The sequence below is a fragment of the Ischnura elegans genome, chromosome 9 (assembly GCF_921293095.1).
Source record: "Ischnura elegans chromosome 9, ioIscEleg1.1, whole genome shotgun sequence".
NCBI classification, from domain to species: Eukaryota; Metazoa; Arthropoda; class Insecta; order Odonata; family Coenagrionidae; genus Ischnura; species Ischnura elegans.
Window position 1 is genome coordinate 4940941 of NC_060254.1, and position 19287 is coordinate 4960227.

Below are 19287 nucleotides of genomic sequence, written 5' to 3' on the forward strand. Positions count from 1 at the left end.
TTATATGGATAGCTGGGGAGACTCATACCTCAATACATTTTAGAACACATTAGCACAGAACATGGTGAAATTTTTGGAACATGTTACTATCGTAGTCATTTGTTTCAAGTGATTGTCATTGATGTTATGTTTACTGAATCCATGAATCATAGAAGACAACATCTTGGAACAAAAAATACATAACATGGATACAATTATGGAATGAAGAAGTTAACTCGGGAAAAAAGACATCAAAGCAGTTACGAACTACTCGCCTCAATTTCAACACAGAGCGCACAGCAGTTTTCAGCAGTTTTTAATTTTTCATTCATTACCTACTTTAATTAATTTGAATGCACCGAGGCAAATGATGTTTCCACCTCCTTCATTTGTTTTCTCTCGCTTAGTAAGATGGGCAATTAAGAGTTTCCACTGGTTCTCTGGTTGAATAGTTACAGGAGGATTGCTTGGAGTGAGCGAGGGCAATGTTTGAGAGAGGGCCATTCGTGGGGAAAAGCAAAGCGACCACAACAAACGGTGTTAGTATCAGAGAAAGACAACCAACACTCACCTCCCCAACAGACGTCGCCAAAAGATTCACAATTTTTTCATGAGGGACAGCCACGACGCTCTGGTTGTTGATTTCTATGATTCTATGTCCAACACGCACACCACCTCTCTCCGCAATTCCCCCACGCAACAAACTACATATCTGCAAAAGAGAAATTAGTCGTCACGCACTCGATACACCTTGAAAGGGTGTGGTTATTGCAAAGGGAAACAAATCCTACCACTCCATTCTGGACGCTGAAACCCAGCTGATATTTGGTGTCTGGCCGCTTAATCTTCACCTCCACTACTGGAGCGCACGGAACCACCGTCAACTTCACCACTGTTTGATTTTTTGTATTCTGAAAAAGAAAGAGGACACACTTGAGAGACGAGATGGTACAGCATTTCTCATCAAAATATACACCCAATATGCACGTATTTCTGTGCTCAAGGCATTAAATTCAGCCTTTTATTGAAACCAAAGCTGATCCTTTCTTTTTTTTCATGAGATGCATCTGCGACATACAAATCTTAAATCCTGAATCATTTTTGCCAATTAATTCCCTTGAAAATGTCTAGATTTTCATAATAATAAATAATTTTTAAAGGCTTCCTGGAAAATTAAATGCACCGCCTGCACTATACATGCATACTATTAACAAAAATGAATTAACATTACAAAGCATTGTTACTTTTTCCTATTTTGATTTTCAGTTATCCTTTCTTTAGAGGTCTGCTGAGAGCTAGGGTAGAGAATAAGAGGGACAGGAATCTCGGCAGACACTTTAAATGCGGGTGACGAATGATAGCAGGAATTGCCAGATGATAGCAAGAATTGACTTGGCACCAAGCTAACAGTTTCTCATTTTCCCTCACCAAGGTAATAGCCCCGGTCCCTCGGTTCAAAAATTAAATGAACAAACAAAAGCCATTACTAAAAACGCTATTGATACCTTGTGATTATGACTCCAATTTTATCAACTATGCAGATAACTGGTGCAGATATTGCTTTTAGAGTTCCACTAAAAATAGGGGAGCTTTCTTTGACAACAATTTTCCGTGCAAGTTCAATAATAAGAAAGCTCTGTTCTGGGATACACGAGTCCATTCTTCCATTATTTGGACTCTCATATCCATGCATCGATACGTTCTTGAGTAAATAGCATTCAAATTGGGAAGACTGTTTTTAGAGCAACAAAAACCATATCTATACTCACATTAAGCTGGATAAAAAACATGACTTGCTGATGGTATTGAAGAAAGGTAGAATTAAACCTTGTATCATTTTCAGTTTAATTCATTACAACTGATTGATTAGTAACCAAGATGCAATACTCAAGTAAATGAGCTCAGTATGCATATCAGCTTCAGAGAGAATGCTATTGAAAAATTGGCAAGTTAACAAGACATATGTATTTAGAGATAGTGATGAAATTCAACGTGAATATGATGTCATTTAATACATGTCGATGGCTAAGTTCTAACAACACGTATCTCAAAAATAGCATTTTCTCAGGAGAGCAAAGAACTATTAATTTTTTTACTCGTACACTGCAACTAAAACCCAAAAGTTCATTAACCTGAAAAAGAAGCATTCATTTTCAAACAAAGAGTTTTTTTTTTGCTTGTATTTTATTGTTTTAATTTTATTACACTATGTTTAAGATACCTGTCCCAAAGCGGCCGAATTTGAGATACCTGTTGTTAGAACTTGGCCATCGCTGTGCTTAGCATGAAGAATGATCGCAAGCACTATTGGTGGATAAGGAAACACTGCAAATTGAAGGCAAGCACTATCTCCGACGGGTCATTCCACGTGAGTACACACCACTCAAGCCAACCTTTTTGATTCCTTGCAAATTTCGTACATTTAGTGACCGTTACAAGTAATGAAAAAATACACATTCACTGAGTTTTACAACAATTTATAACAGCGTTGCATTTTTAATTGCCTGCTATAAACAAAGTAATTATTAAAGTTTCTTCTGGATACATGTGGTCAAAGCAAATGCTACTTAAATTTTCAAACACATTTTCATATTTTAACTGATTAAAAATCATTTTTAAAAGCTTTCATGTTATTTGACAGCATTCAAATTTTCCTCACGCACGTTTCTCCCGAATTTTGTCACTTTCTCATCGCATGCTGACTTGTGTTACATAGAGCTGACGTGGAATGACCCCAACACACAATTAGCTAGAGAGAGCAATTTACAGCATGCAATTATAGGCACAAAGTACAAATACCTTTATGTAATTCTGACAGGTTGAGAGTGGGAGCCCGACTAAACTAACGCCATTGATGGCGATTATTTGGTCCCCAATGTTCAGCTGGCCACAGCGTGCCGCCGCTCCAGCTGGCGCCAGGTTTGCTATCACTACGGTGGGCAGCATGCTGCCCCAACCAGACTCCACAATCACCACGCCAAGGATTTCCCCCTTGGCCTTGGGAACGACCACCTGCACACAAACATAAGTGCGTCCAATCAGAAGGCATCCCCACACACACACGCCCACACAGAAATGACAAGATCAGGCAGAAATGAAAGAATTATGCGTTGCTCAAGAGGCAATTCTCTAGTACTCTCAAATTCTTCATTTCTCAATTACTACAGCATCAATTTCTGAAGAGAGTCATACTTCATTACGACTTATATGCAGAATTTAAACCCAATTTTCACTCTCTGACTGATTCAATCCAATTTTGATAGTAGAGCGACCCCCGACCAAACGCATGTGACTGCCACTCATTCAGGGTGTCAGGGAAGCGGCTTTCATAGGCTAACACAAATGCCTCATGCTTTGAGGATTTTGGTTTGAGGGCGTCCAGAGGACATTGAACGAGCAGCAGCCAACCCAGTCTGTGCCCAATTCCTCCCCACCCCCAGAAAGCCAACCCTCTTTGGGGAATAAAACCTCAGGAGCCACCAGCTCATGGAGATACACCAACCCTGGCTTCGTTACGCTGCCGTAGGCTCTGCCGTTTTGTCGGGGCTAGTGCCCCATTAAATATAAGTAGTCTGAGGAGAGAGAGAGAGAGAGAGAGAGAGGGAGAGAGAGAGAGGGAGAGGGAGAGAGGGAGAGAGAGAGAGAGAGAGGGCCTGGAGACGTAGCAGTTTGGACTGGAAAGGAGGAAACGGGCAGAAAAAGGAAAGAGGAGAATGAATGGTAGATTTCCATCACCAATAAGAAGGTCAACCCTTGTCATTCTCTCAGCCCACGGTGTGCAGAGGGCGCAGAAAACCCCCGAAAAGGAGCCACCCAAGGCGGTCATCCCTCAGCTGTGAACGAGAGCAGGAAAACTCGATAAGTAGAACCCAATCCCGAATAACGTCACCCAAGTGCTCTTCTATACATAATTGTGCTTAAGGTTAATGTTTTCTTTCGTAAATTCATTTTTGTGTGCTCAGGTCTGGGGTGAGAAACCAGGACAAAGACTAATTGGAAGGGAAGCTTCTTGTATTCTTCTTATTAAGTTGTCATTGTTTTGTCGATGTAATCATTTTGGTTATTATCACTGGCCAATTTGATGTTCGAAGCAGAGAAAGATATTGAACTATTTCATGTGTTTTATGTGTATTTTGCCCTGTTTTTCTGCAATAAATATGCTATCAAACTCAGAATCTTTTTCGTAAGCTCTCGTTTTTTCATGTACGCCAATCATTGCAGCAAGCCTCCCCACATAATAACGCCCCCTTCCCCTCTCTTTCCCTGTCCAGGTTCCCCGATCTCTCCTCACCCGCCGCCTGCCATTGTCCCACACTCACCATCCCCACCCCAGAAAACAAACCAACCAACCCCCTCCCTCCCCCCATCACAACACAGTAGAAGCCTGGTTTAACGAGTGCTCATAATCCCTCTGAAATTACTTGCAAAACGGAGTACTCGTCATCTCTGAAGGTGCTGAATAAACCCACCCAAGTCTCATTATTTTTTGTATTTACAGTTTTCTTTTGTTGACGTGGTATTGAATGAAGTTAAACAGGTAAAGAGCCATTATCATGCACAATCTAGTTGAGTATCAACATGTATAAAGAAGGAAATGGGGCATTTTCAATTTTATAAAATATTGATTTCGCCATTTTCAGTGATTTTATTCCCGTTCTTATATTTTTTGATGGCCGAAGAAAGCTGTTAAAACAGCATAACTAGTTAGGATAAATATGTCTACTATGCGGTGGAAGTTTTTGGATAATTTTGCGAATACATCATGCCAACAATATTAGTTTTATTGAGTTTCGAATGTTTAACCAGTACATCAGTCAGTTGGGAAAATTGGCCGAAAGTTCACTGAAATACAGCTACAGTAAAGCGGTATGGCAAATTAAATACGGTGGTTTTCAATCGCTCTCTTCAGCTGAATGCTGAGGCCCTGTCAGCCCTCTGCCTTGGATCGTGCTCAAAGGATTATGTGCATTGAGATCACGCCTCTATACAGTCCGTCCGCCGAGAATTGTCCTACGACAGGCAGAAGGGGCTAGTTTGGGGTAGGGGGTAAGGTTGCCAGGTAAGAAAGGGAAACGCCCACGTTACATATGTAAACAAAATGCTTCCGTGAAGAAAGGAGCCAGAAGAGACGACGGCCTTGAAGGACCCAAAGGAACAATCCCTTGTTTTGGTTTTTCAGGCTTGTTTTTTTGCTTCGTATGCATGTGATTGGCTGCAAACAATGCTTGCGCAGGGTTCTCCACCCCTCCTTGTGGGCTATCATCAGACATCTATCGCCGGCCGGACTGTAGTCTGAGAGGTTTTTGGTGAGCGATAGCAGAACAAAATCTTCAGTTCCTCTAAAAACAAATAACCCTGAACGGTTTACATACCTTAGATAAAAGCACCACAAGGGACCGGAGGATTAGCGAAGAAGCATATGCTGTGCCATAAAATTCAGAGCAGAATATTATTTTTGACTTAGGAGTCTGTACTTAGGAGCTTTGAATTACTGCCAAGAGATTCAAAGGATATGGTGAAGGAAATAGCACTTTTTAATTGTGCTTGCATAGTACATAGCCCTTGAAGGTAACCCGCATCTAAGTTAAACCAATCGTTTCAACAAATTTAAGGGATTGTGCGGAAGTGCATCATACTTTTTCTTATATGATGTGAAACTTTGAATCATACAGAATTTTGGAGAGTATGAAGAAAAGATAATGAAGATATTGATTGATAATGCAATGATATGATTGGTTGCTAAGCAGAGGATTTCTGCTATCAGCACAATAATTCTGCTTTTACAAATTTTTTTACAGTTGATTACTCGGTGGTGCTGAGTCATCGATCGGTAACCTAAGGATGACTGTTATTTTACCATCTAGGTAATAATTCTGATTTTCCTACATCACAATAGCTGAAGATGTCTTGATCGAACTACATTCCTATGCAAAATGAAACCCCGAAATATACATTGTCGGATAGCATGCAGCAACGAGTAACGTTGCTCTAGCTTTCCATAAGTCAAAAGTCATTGTAAGGGCACTGATCTAATTACGACAACGTTGAGCTTTCAACTTCCATACCTAACACGGGAAAAGATGGAGGGGGTTTCACTATAATATAAGTTCCCACGCTTAAGACGTAGCCTATTAGCAACGAAGCCAGCCAAAGAGGATGGGGGGAACTAACTCCCTCTCCCACTGTCATCTTCCTCACATTCCCCTCCCACTGATAACTGGGCATAACAAAAAAAAAGAACTTGAAATGGGAGCAAGCGGAGCATACTCAAGGCTGTAAATCACATACATAAATGCTTGGACGTAACTGGCTTTAGCTGTTGTAGATCTGACATACATCTAGTATTTTTAGTTTAATAAACAGATAATGCAAAACATAATAGCTAATGCTTGCTTAGCGGTGCATCGCCCCCAAGAAATATCTGTTGTAATACCGAGCGTACACTGTGAAAGGAACTTTTTTGAATTATTTTACATGTAAAACATAGGCCATTTGGCTGTACAAAGACTATCACTCGCTAAACCAGGCTTCCACCGTACATGTTATTGGTGCTGCTTCTTTAAGGCAATGGTTCCAGTCCCAGTTCCAAAAACTATGTAATTTCATGATTTTTTGCAAGTCCTTCACTTTTGACAAGTGAACAGGGTTTAAGCAGGTTTTTCCAACAATTTCTTTCTCGAGCGGTTCTCTTTGGTACCAGTTGTGGTCCTGTTTCTGACCTTCAAAAACCAGCAGAAGCAAGAAGTGAAGAAACAAACCGACCCATCCCTAATTAAAAGAATTCATAAGATGGAGGAAGGGAAATACAAGTTGCGACAAAAAACAAATTTTCCTCATTCAAGCATTCTGTCATAAGTTTAAAATAAACCCATGCAAAAGCTGCCGTCCAATTTCCACGACTTAGTGATGTCAATTGAGTACATTTACTTGTTATGGAGGAGGACTTTTCAACGAGGGAGGGATTTGCTCTTAAGAGTGTAAACAACAATGAGGCCGATGAGCAAGCAGCAGAGGAAAAGCCGTGACCCACTCGGCATGAGCCTCATATCATCAACTCATCTGCAAAAAGGTTAAGGCTAGGGATGGACAGATACAGGATTTTTTTCGGATCCGGATTCGGATCGGATCCTTGATTTTCAGAGATGTTTCGGATTGGATATTTTCAGATCCAAATGCATTTTCAAATTCCTGATGCTGGGATTCCCCCGATGATTGTTCAATCTCTAGAGGAAGAGTCACGCTATGTGCCAGTCGTATTTTGCCTTTTTCATTTTTCACCCCTGAAATTCTCCTACGTAACCTCTGCGAGAGCTTTCATACAAAACAGTTTATGAATAGGACAAGAATCACATGCGACGGTGCATTTGAAGATAGAATCGGAACTCTTTATGCATTGCCCTTATGCATTGTTATCTTATGCGTTGCATTCTCTGAAGCTATTATTTGAAATTTCGGATCCAGATCCGATGTCTTCCGCGACTTTGGATCGGATGTATCTGATGAAGGGCAATATCTGTGCATATTTGGATCCGAGGTATCCGATCCGACCATCCCTAGTTAAGGCAGTAGAATTTTCACCATGAATGTCTTGAGAAGTAGGCAACGAATGGGAAGATACAGGGCTCTTCAATGTTCACAATCAATAAAGGAATGAAAGGAAAAGTGAGGAGAGATTGTGGCCACTGTGAGTGAGAGACATCTGATGAGTGGTGGGGAAGGCGAGTGACAGATAGGGGCGGGAACTCCGCACATGCGCCTCACACTCAACAGAGCGATAAACGACAAGTGGAAATGCTTACGTCGCACAGCTAAATCAAGAGGAAATGTACCTTACCTCTTTTTGCATTTCTTTCTTGGCAAACATTTGCAATTCATCGCCAAATATTTCCTGAGAATTTAGAACTTCCTGGTAATCCATTTCTTTCACAAAACTGTGATCTTCTATTCCATTAGCCTTCAGAAATTCCATATATGCTACTTGGAAAGCCTGACCTATTGATTGTGCAATAAATTGTGCCTGAAATGAAAGAAACAAACATGGCAGAAATTATGATAACCATTTCAACTATCAAATCGTGCAACTTAACCTGATAATGCCAAGTACGTAGTACCACACAATACGTACATATACACCACCTGGTAGAGTACACATCAGGGTATCCAATATATGACCATTTGAAGATTTCAATTAAGATTTCCAGCTATTTCTGACATAATTTCGATTTTGCCAGGAATATTGATTTTTTTTTCTCATTCATTGTAAGATAAATTTGGCATACTTTTTTTGATATTGTTACCTAATGAGTATTTAAAACTTGCACATTTGGAGAAGAAAAAAAGCATAGTTGTACAAATTAAAAAGATTTAAGAGAAGATCGCATCGCCTTCTTCAAGGCACTGTTTAAGATTTAAATGACGTGCAATGTCTGGTGAACAATAGCAGTGAAGATCTCTCAGGTTTTGAACCGGGTGAGGTCCTCCATTTCTCCTTCCAATGTTTTGACAAGCAAGTCACCCAACATCTTCAGGGATTCAGCAATCCAATGAACATTAGACTTCTGAATCCCTGAAGACAATAGGCGAGTTGCTTGTCAAAACGTTAGAAGGAGAAATGGAGGACCTTACCTGGTTCAAAACCTGAGAGATCTTCACTGCTATTTAAATTACATGCTAAGGAACAAGGTTATTTGTTCCAACAACGCTTCGAGTGGCTTATGGCAAATAATAGAGGAAACGAATCTTCATAAGAGGCCATACAGTCAACTTAATGTGGAACTCATGGTGATCACAGGAATACAAAATGCAACGTCACAAGGGGGCCATTTGACCAAGTGAGTTGCTTAAAAAGGCACATTGCTACTTCTGCTGTTTTATATTGATTGACACCACAGAAAATTGCAGTCAAAGTGATAATTACAGCAAAAATAAAATTCCCAGATATTTCTGTGCCTTTCCACTGGTTTTCCACAGAGCAGGAGTCCTAGAGCATCCTTAAAAGTTTAAAGTTTACGATTATGAATGATAGTTTCCACAATTTTTGAGAATTATGGATAAATTTTTACATACATATTCAAGTATGTGATATGGAATACAGAGTTGGTTTGTTTTTCAGCAATAATCTACACTTACACAGACTATGATGCTTAATTACACTGCAGGAAACACATACAGTCCAAAGTAAAAATTGTGCATTTGAGTCACCTGCTTGTCACAAAATCTGAATGTTTTACATTCCATGACTTCTCCTTAAAGGCCTTTGGGTTCGTATTCCAAAAAAAGAAAGACAAGAGCATTTGTGAACCACCAGTACATTTAAGGATCGCAGCAGGTAATTTTCTCGTGGGAATGACAGTTGTCAACAGAAGAGCCTACTTTCTCACACTCCTTTTCATTCATCAATTATGAGGAATTTTACGGGAAAATTATGGCAAACAGAAATTCTTAATAACTGGTGAAATTACTCTTTGATTTTAAATTTACAGTATACTAATGTGAAACATATGAAAAGTAACACAAGAAATATGGTGATCGCTAACATGCCCTTCCAGCAAATGTAAGACACTGCTCATATGCGGTAAATCGTTTGCACATCCAAGTTTAAGTCACTCAAAACTTTGTAATTTAAACAATGGCATTTTAAAAATGAAGCATTAAAGTATGGTTGAGAAATGAGCAAATTTCCACGCAGTAGGTGCTGAAGAATTTACCGACTCTTGCAGGTTTCTCAAGACCATTTCAACAATGCCCCACTCTTTAATTTTACGAAAGCAGACAATAGCCAGGACTTTGCAGTAAGAAGAGAGATGACTAAATATGAAGGAAGATGGGCTTACTTCTTCACTCTCAAAAACGTGGCATATCATCTTTGGAGTCCTGTTTATCTTGGGGGCCTCCTCCACCTCTTGGGGCACATATCGTCTTCTCGCCATCAGGACCACCAAGTCTCCTATATCAGCTATGTAGGAAATTGTACGTAATGCATGATCCATCATGATTTCCTGGAAAAGACAGAAAAACGATTGTTGAAAAAACATATGGAGAGAGATTAGCATAAAGGGGTAGAAGAGACACTGGAATTTTTGAATGGACGTTTGAAGAATTTAGACAAAACAACAGCCATCATGCAATTAGCAATAGCACCACAAAATATTCAAGTCACCTGAGTGCAAATCACAGTTATAAAATAAAACACCATCAAAAAGGAAACCGACCATCTTGCAGTCAGATTGTAAACTTTGTTGGAATACTATTTTCCCCCCATAGTGTATGTAACTTGTTTGAGTAATCTGGGTTCCATTTGAGTTCAGTGGACCTGGAAAAGCCAACTGGGATGCTGACAAAAGATAGATATATGATAAAGGAGGATAGTCCAGAGATATGGATAAAGGAGGAAGAGGATCTTCAACTTTGAGACTTCATTGAAAGGAGCCTTTACATGTACATACATTGCAATTTACTGCACAAAACAAGTGACTTCGTGAGCAGTCATGCACTCAAGTGCAGAGTATTTAAACCAATTATTTTTGTAAAGACAATGGATCGAGTCAGCCCACTTTCTCTTTCCACACCAGTCCAACTGGCTGCAGGGGTGCCAACTTATAAAATAATATTCGGGGGGCCCTTGCTGGGAGGTCTTGCCCCGGGAAATTTCATAAATAGTGGGTTTTAAATTTTTTTAAAAGGCATTTTGGAACAGTCATGTGATCAACATTACAACCCTAAAACTCGACACTCCAGGGAAAATCAACAAGCCTGACACAACTTTTCCTCCCCAATCATAACAAATTTTTAAGGGGACTCCGGCCTAGATCCGAACAAAACCTAGTTCAGTAGCCCAGTCTGAAATACCCCTAGTAAGAAGATTGATGCCACTGGAAGCACACCTGACCAGCAACCAGGAGATCCAGGTTCGAATCCCACCTTAACCAAATGATAACCACTCCACAATAGGGGGTTTCTAGGTCTGTCAAACGTATCCAGTCATGTTGCCCCTATTCAATTACAAGCACAGTTGTGATTGTCCATTGTTAACCTATCACTAAATTCACCACACAAACTCATTTGGTCGGAATCAGTATGAGTGGAGTAGGCCCAGGGGATGAGGGGGCCAGATTGTGGCCTCATCTGGGCCTGGTTAAATAAACCACAAGTCAAGTCAAAGCATTGAGTGAAAGTTAAGTAATTTTTCCTATCTCACAGAAAATTACTTTGCATTTTGAAATGGTATTATTAGATATCCAGTTCATCACGTCCAGTTTTTAGACAGCAATTAGGATAAAAGTAAATATACTCTGTGCATTTACTCATAATCTATTATTCAGAACATAATCCTTGTATTTGAAGACATGAAAGAGGCATGATATTCACGGTACACATTTTGTACAGATTTCACATTTTTTCTTGGGAACACTAGTGAGTTAGTTGACTTTGCACCATTCAAATAAATTGCTAAGTGTACCATATTAGTATGCTTAAAGGCACAATACTTACACATGCAGCCCCTATTTTCATTTACCATGTCAACTTCGGCAAATACGGACAATCATTAGACTGTGGAAGTGCCTCACATATGCCACTGTCACCTGCCATGTTTGTAAAAATATTTTATTTATGAAAGCTTTATATGTCGACCATTAACACTGGGCTCAGAATAAAATTTCTGTGAGATGATGGCACTTATGTCAACTTTCAGTAGTGATGAAATGGCTTTAAGATACCACAGAAATAAGAAATTCAATGTTTAAAAATTCCTCAAGGTAGTAACTGCAGTAATTCAAATGTTTGGAAAAAAATACGGCTTTCTCCATAGCAACCAGCTATCCTGACGTCCGACTTTACCAGTCCATTTCCTTGGTTGAAATTAATGGCTAAAAAGTCGTGTTTAGGGATTTGTGGACAAATGCAAGGAGGTACATTCTGAATAAAGTCAAGCTGTAGTAGTAGAAGCACGCAGCAGTGATTCAGTCAAGTAGAGCCAAGTAGGTGCTATCGGCCAGTGAGGCAACAAAACACCCAACTCACCACTCAAACGCACAAATATTCCACAAGTTCATTCTCCATTGTCATCTTATTGCTGTTACCTCCTGAATCTTCCCTGATCAAGGCCTATTTTCCCCGAGATTTGCACAACAAGCAGTCCCAATTCCTGTTTCCGTGACTTCCCCGACTGCACGTGTGAACCCTGAAGGTCCCCACAAGATAAATGAGAAAATGTCAAATTGGCACACTCACTTTAAGGTCAGTGTTGAGAACCATGATTTTCTCAGTTGATATGAATAAGTCCACTTCTGTGCTTGGCTGGCTTTCACCATCTGGAGCCTGCAACAGACAGAAAGGAACGAGAATTTGAACACCACCTCGGCCACCACAACCACACTCAATTCACACGCATTCACAGACTCAGAGAGCAGAACAGGGATAGAGAGGTGTACAGTTTGGAGAGAACATCTAAATGTGATGGATAAGCAAACGTTCAACCCGTACTTCTAAAAAACACAAAAACATTGATCTAATATGCAATAGGGTGCATGCTAGTGGTTACACACCCAATTTGCAGTAGTGCAACATATCCCCACAATGAATGAAGTGCCAAGATCATGCTCATGCTGAGGTGAGAAGAAGACTGCATTTATTACGACATTTCTCACAACTTACCAATGCCTAGATGAACCAATGCAGCAGAAAGAAGAGAAATAGTCATGAATTGATTAACTGTATGGAATCGTAAAAAAAAACATTAGGTAGAAGTATTGCAAAATGCATAAATATTAATGCAAAGGGACTACATCACCATTGTAAATAGCAAATTTCAGGCATAACACAACAGTCTTTACATATTTCAGACACTAGATAAAATGTTAGCTATTCTATTTAAGTCATACTTTTCAACATAATCTCCGGAATAAACTATTATGACATAGGTTTGGTAATTTAGGCACAGCAAAAACTCATGAAACTTCTTCATTAAAATATACATGTTGAGTCCTGGAAAAGAGGTCTGTGTTATGTATCTTGAAGTATAGTCAAAAACATCATAGACACATAATTTAACCAACAAAAGTCCTTCAATAAGAGCAATTACATCAATAAATTGTTCCACGGAGAGTTTGAAATGTGTAGGTGTATAGCGGTGGATGACAAAAAAAATAAGACCAGAAAGCATTATGCTGGATTTAATAATGCATTCCCCAGCACTTGATCCTTTAACTTCTTCCACTGGAACACACCTTTCAGTTTCACCAACGTTTCAAGTCAGACACAGAATCATTGGCAGAAGTAAAAAGAACAGAGCAGAGGAAGAGCCGAGAAAAATTCCTCACTTAAACATATGCATGTGAGCATTCATGAATGCCCTTCTACCTCATCCCAATGAAAACACATCAAAGAGTCATTCATTCAACTATGGCAAACGTCAGAGACTATCTTTTCCTTATATGTATTCCTAATTCCTTTCTTAATATCATTTTTCCTTAGAGACATTTTTTGTTATTTGACCTGAAGATATCTAAACAATACGCAAAATCACCTGGCCTAATAATGTCTTTGCAGTAATTAAACCCGCTTGAAAAATTCACGAGTAAATTAACTGGTACATTATTATTTGTACATATGTAAATACAAAATTCTTAACATGGAGTGTCCATCATCTCAAGTTACCGTTAGCTCTATTGTATGAGTAGAATTTGAAATATCAATGCTATGTATTCGTAAGCATCACCCAGTGCGAAGCCCAATAAACATTTTTCCTTCAATTCATCAGAGGAACCTAAATTCAGTAGTAGCTGATGTTTTTTTTGGGGATGCCCTGCATATAAAATGGGAATAATAGTTCATGATGTTTCATGCAGACTCATCCAGAAAAAGGAACCAGACGTGGGCACAAAATATCAAACAAAATACACACCACTTTAGTTTGTAGGGTACACCCAAAAAACAACATCCACAACTGATATGATCCACAAAAGCTTCTATCAAGAAAATTAACTTCACAATGCCAATCAACCTTTTGAGGAGAGAAAAACTACCACAGAATAGCTTCAACTAGGACTCAAACTATGAAAGTCAACTTCATATTGAGTGGAATCCTTTTCCACTGAGGAATTTTTGGACTTTGAAATCCTTCAATGCTAAGTACATACTAAGTTATGCATCACCTTCACGCACTGCTACACTATGCTTCCTTCAGGCTGCCCAAAAGATGTACAAATTTGTATGTTATCTAATTCAAAATCACACGTCTAACTCATAAAAAACCAGTTTACAATATCAAATTACTTATGATAGCCAAAGGTAGCTGCAAATTGGACGCTTTACTTAATAAGTGAAATTTTAAAGTTTCTACCAATACCAAAATATTAATGGCCAGATGATGATACGCTGTATCGAAACCGGTCGCAAATATATTTTATTTTGTGAAACAGCTAAGTCTTTTCTTAACCTTTGTGCACCATAATATTAATACAAAAATAATAATAAGGGTGCATTCATAGCAGATACTTTATAGTTGCAAGAAGATGAAAAAAATAGGAAATTCAATACGCGTCTTTAAGAGCAATACCGGGCAAGAAGCAGTTCTCAAAAGAATTAGCTCTGGCTAGTTTAAAGTGATATTTGAAGCCCCAAACAAGAGTGTAATGATCCCTTTTGTTCAAATTCAAAACTATGCTCCCAAATTAACAGTAAATTATGTTCATTTGCTGATGATACTTTCATCTATTGTGAAATCATTGAACACTCTGGACTTTAAAATACTCTCATTATACCTAAAAAATGTTTATGCATGGAGCCAAAAGTACAAACAAGAACTAAATCTCTGCAAATGTACAGCAATACACATTCTTTGCAGAGGTCGTCCAACTATCCCCATGCATATTCGATGTGTATATTGTACTTAAAACTAATATTTGATATTTTGACGTGTCCTATATACCTGCCTAGTGTGTACCTAGTGTATTGTATCACTGTGGACAAATAAAAAATTCTAATTCTAATTCTATGTCATAGGTGGGGTCAGTAAGAATGGAGGCGACAGATGAAGTCAAATATGTGGTAATTACGATAACTTCAAATCTATTGATGTGCACAGATACGAGAAATAATAGTGGAAGAGCTCTGCAGAGGTGAGGATTTGTCAAGGGATGGTTTTCTTATCCAGTTATTTAGAGCTATTTTAAGGAGGTGATGACGACAATGATTTGAAAGCGTGAAAGGCCCAGGATGAGTCCTCGTGGAGGCACTGGGCTAGCAAAGTGGCTGACTCCAAGAACCACCCTAGAATTCATCAAGCAGACTGTGGGAAGGTTTGATTCGGTTGAAAAAGTGGAAAAGAGGTGGTACTATGCGCTCGTCAGGCCACAGCTCAAGTACCTACCAAGCATACGGGATCTAGTGTGGAAAGATGTAATCCATGAACTCAATAAAATACAAAGGAAAGCTGCAGGATTTGCCAAAAACTGCTTTGTGTGGACAAAGAGCATTACAAACCTCATACCTGAATTAGGCTGGGAGCCCCTAGAAACTCAGGGGCTACATGGAAGGCTTAGATTGCTTGAGCAATTATGAACAGAGAGCGACACAGACGAAATCATCTTACAATCTTATGATATTTCTGGGCCCAACTGAAATGATGAAGTAATAGTAATATTTTTCCTAATGATAAGGTATGCACATTCAAATATTTATCATTATTCAAAATTTTTGGCTCCAAACAATAAAAGACTCAAATAAATGCCAAGTTGAACTTGTCAGTCAAATGATTTTCCTTCGTTTTTGAATTCTCTTCCTGATTTTAAAGCTCACACTCATTGCGACAGCTATCAGGGCATGCCTAGGTGGATCTGAATGTAGGGAGGATCAGAAAAATCCATTTTTTTGTTTCACGGGAAAACTGCCCCATTTTATGGGAAGGACGACGGTTTGAACAGCTGGGGATAATGACGACAGCAAAGGTCCTTCTGCAGATGAATATAGACAATGTTTTTTCAATCATGATGTCTCCTCTGGAAATGCAAGACATTGAATGACAAATGCCTCTGGTTCAATTTTGATCCATAAGTTTTACCAGTACATACATATATCACAAGGGACGAAAATGGATTCTTTCAAACAGTTTGAAATTGTTAATTTTCCCACCCTGATTTTAAATTGTGCAATGATCAAATGAATGACCATTCCACTCACCTCTCATCATTCTGCCTCCCAATCCTAAGTTATCAACTTATTATATATGCAATTATGTATAAACTTTAAATTATTTACAATGTTTATTTATCCATGTTTATTTTATAGAAATCTACATATTTAAGCCTTTTGAGACACTCCTGTGGTAATATTAATATGTTTTTTGATCCCATAAATCTCATCAAAAATACATTGTTACCTTATTGAAACGACTAAGCAACAATGTATTTTGATTCACTGGATTCGAACAACAATGTAAACTTCTGAAATTTTCTTTGAAATAATATCATTGTGCATCTTTTAGAATGTTAGCAAATTAAATATTATATAAATGAAAATGTGAGGCAATTTGCCAAAGGTGGAGGGTGAGAGCAGCTTCAATGGAGGGGAATGGAAGCAGCCATACAGCCGGTTGGATCAATTTTTCCCAGCAGATGTTGTGCAGGTGAAGATAACACCCATTTCTGATACTCAAACACTTCTGGGATTAAAAATAGAGGAGCCATATTCAAGGGAAATAACATAATATCCCTTGGCAAGTAAGACCACACAAACCCTCTACTTCCTACTTTGGTTTTGAAACTGCCATGTCATTATCAAGGTACAATATCATATGAGCCAATACCTTAAATATTCTTAACCCTTCAGATGTGGGAAACATATGTATTGGGTGTACTTCAACATTCGACCATTTCCTCTTACCTGCTCTCTCAGGCCCACTTTATACATATTTATGGTCCAATATCATTTCTTTCATGAATGGGACTACATATTAGCAACTATCCCTTCTTACCCAAACTAATCCCTACTTTGCTCGTTAGCACTTACATACCACTACCATGGGGTGCTAGCCTGTACTTCCATTAACCTACAAGCTCTGGAGACTGGATGAGAGAAATTAGATGCATGACAGAGTTGAACCAACGTGGCTAAATATCGACCAGAGTCCTAGGCATTGGCATGGGCTTTAGCATCAGGAAATCACAAACAAACTTCATATATTTTTTTGAGGTTTTGGCAGAAGATAAAAGTTCACAGAATTATCTGATATTCCATTAACCTGTCCTTTAAGCATGGGATTCTCCCTCAGGAATAGGATTGGTACGGGATGCTTGTACACGCTCCACCCCTTCCGGTAGAAAAAAAAAGGTTCTTCCTTGCAAAATTTCCCCCCACAGAGAGGAGGACTTGCGATCTAGCCAGCTCAAGCATTAAATTATGAGGTTTAGAAAACGTGCCAAAGGAATTCTAATTTCCGATTTTGTGGTTACATAAGGAATGTGGATACATAAAGTGGCAAACCTCTCTCCCTTGAGGAAATGTGTGCATTTCATGTTGAGCTAATGAATAACCAAAGCATATTTTTCAAATGAACTTTTTAGAATTGTAATGAAATGTCCCAAAAACCCCCAAGAATAACTCTCGAGTACTTAATCCTCATCAACATCACCAGCAGCCAAAGAGCGATTAAAAGTTTCAAGAAAAGTTGACAAATGATTCATATTTCTGAGAGAATGTGTAGTGGTAAATAAAATAAGACAGTACAAATCCTGGAATGAAATGATAACACATTAAAGATATCACACAAGAGAAATATATGCATACAACAAAAACAATCAATAGGGCAGTAGTAGTATGTGTGCAAACACATCCGATGACAACCAAAGGGAAGGGAGAGCGACTCCCACCCACAACAATCAACAACACAAACAACCCTGCCCCCCACTTCCCCAGACCCTTCCCCTCCCCACCCACGAACGAACACATTCACGTTGGCAAACGCACGAGCACAGAGAGAAAGAGAGAGAGCATCATGTGCGCAAAGGCTTTGCACACCATTTCATGATGCTTTCATCTTGGCATTATGCATGTGTAGTTTGCCATAAGTAACTCTAGCGGGGCAACACGGCTACTGCCTTTCAGCACTAATAGGACCAATAAGGTTGGGGAGCAATATATGTACTTGTGACAAAATCTCCAGTTACACTTGGAACAGGGGTGGATTAGTGGGGACTGTAATCCTCCTGTTGTAGTGCTCAACACTAATCAAAATTGTTCCAATCACTTTTCATTCAAAATGCTTGATTCCAATTGGTAGCAATGCGTTAGGAATTTGTTGAACTCTTCACTTTGATGACTCACTCTAAGGGCCCACACCACCCTTGAAACACATTTTCAATCACAATAAATTCCTAATCGCATTGTAAACCGATCAGAATCAACTATTAGGAATGAAAAAAAATCAGAAATATTTTTCCCAGTTGCAAACACAACCCCCAAGCTCAAAAAAATACCGTTTAAAGATAATTCGAGGGTGCCCATTCGCCACTAGTCTAAAAACAGATGTATTATTGCTTAGAAGTATTGCATACGAACAAGGTGCCACAAAAAGTGGTGAATTCCACAAAACCACCTTAGTCCACCCCTGACTTGAGAGTATGGATGGCAATGATGTTTAAATGAAGTACTTTCTCTCATACGCAGATGGAGAAAATTGCTCCGACCAGTTGCATCCCTAAGTTGCGCAACCCTCTCTCCACTGATGCCAACAAGGCTGCTTAAAATAGGCACTCACTGCTTCCACGCGTGGGTGAGGGACGAAGCCTGAACCACATGATCACTTAACCACATACAAGAGCAGGGATAAGAGACAATTCAAATAGCTGCTCTCACACTTCTGGGGAAGGCGCCTATAGTGGGGATTATTAGCCTATACATACATACATATTTGCGACCATCACTTCTTCCGTTCCATTTCAGGTCCAAAATATGCATTAACTTCCTGTAATCTATTGATTCAAGGCATTCATAAGCAGTACCTGCCTATCAATAAACATTCTACAGATGGGTTGCTTCGGTTCATTGGTTCCACCAGTTCTTGAACTCAAGACCCCGATTGAAGCCCAAGCAAAAAAATTGATATTGAAATAATTTGTGCAAAACCCAACTTAAAAACTATACCTGAGCATAATCTGCACAGCATGGGTCCAATAGCAAGAGAGATAATTTGACGCATTGAGTACTTTTGGCAATTTTCAGAATATCAAAACGAAAATCATTCATACCTTTTGAAAGTCAGGTTAATATTGACTGGTGAAGGCAGTCACCTGTTTGCTAGTCATCCGTTTA

At 39.1% G+C, this 19287-nt stretch overlaps 1 protein-coding gene across 1 annotated transcript in view; it reads right to left on the minus strand.

Annotated features, from left to right (window-relative positions):
* LOC124165867 overlaps positions 1-19287 on the minus strand; it is a 183913-nt gene that overhangs the window by 1983 nt on the left and 162643 nt on the right. The window contains exons 21-27 of the mRNA XM_046543402.1: positions 12634-12639; positions 12211-12297; positions 9813-9977; positions 7814-7996; positions 2779-2991; positions 771-890; positions 551-691 (exon numbers count right to left, since the gene is read on the minus strand). Coding sequence (XP_046399358.1) covers positions 551-691; positions 771-890; positions 2779-2991; positions 7814-7996; positions 9813-9977; positions 12211-12297; positions 12634-12639 — 915 coding nt within the window. The remainder of the gene's footprint in view (positions 1-550; positions 692-770; positions 891-2778; positions 2992-7813; positions 7997-9812; positions 9978-12210; positions 12298-12633; positions 12640-19287) is intronic.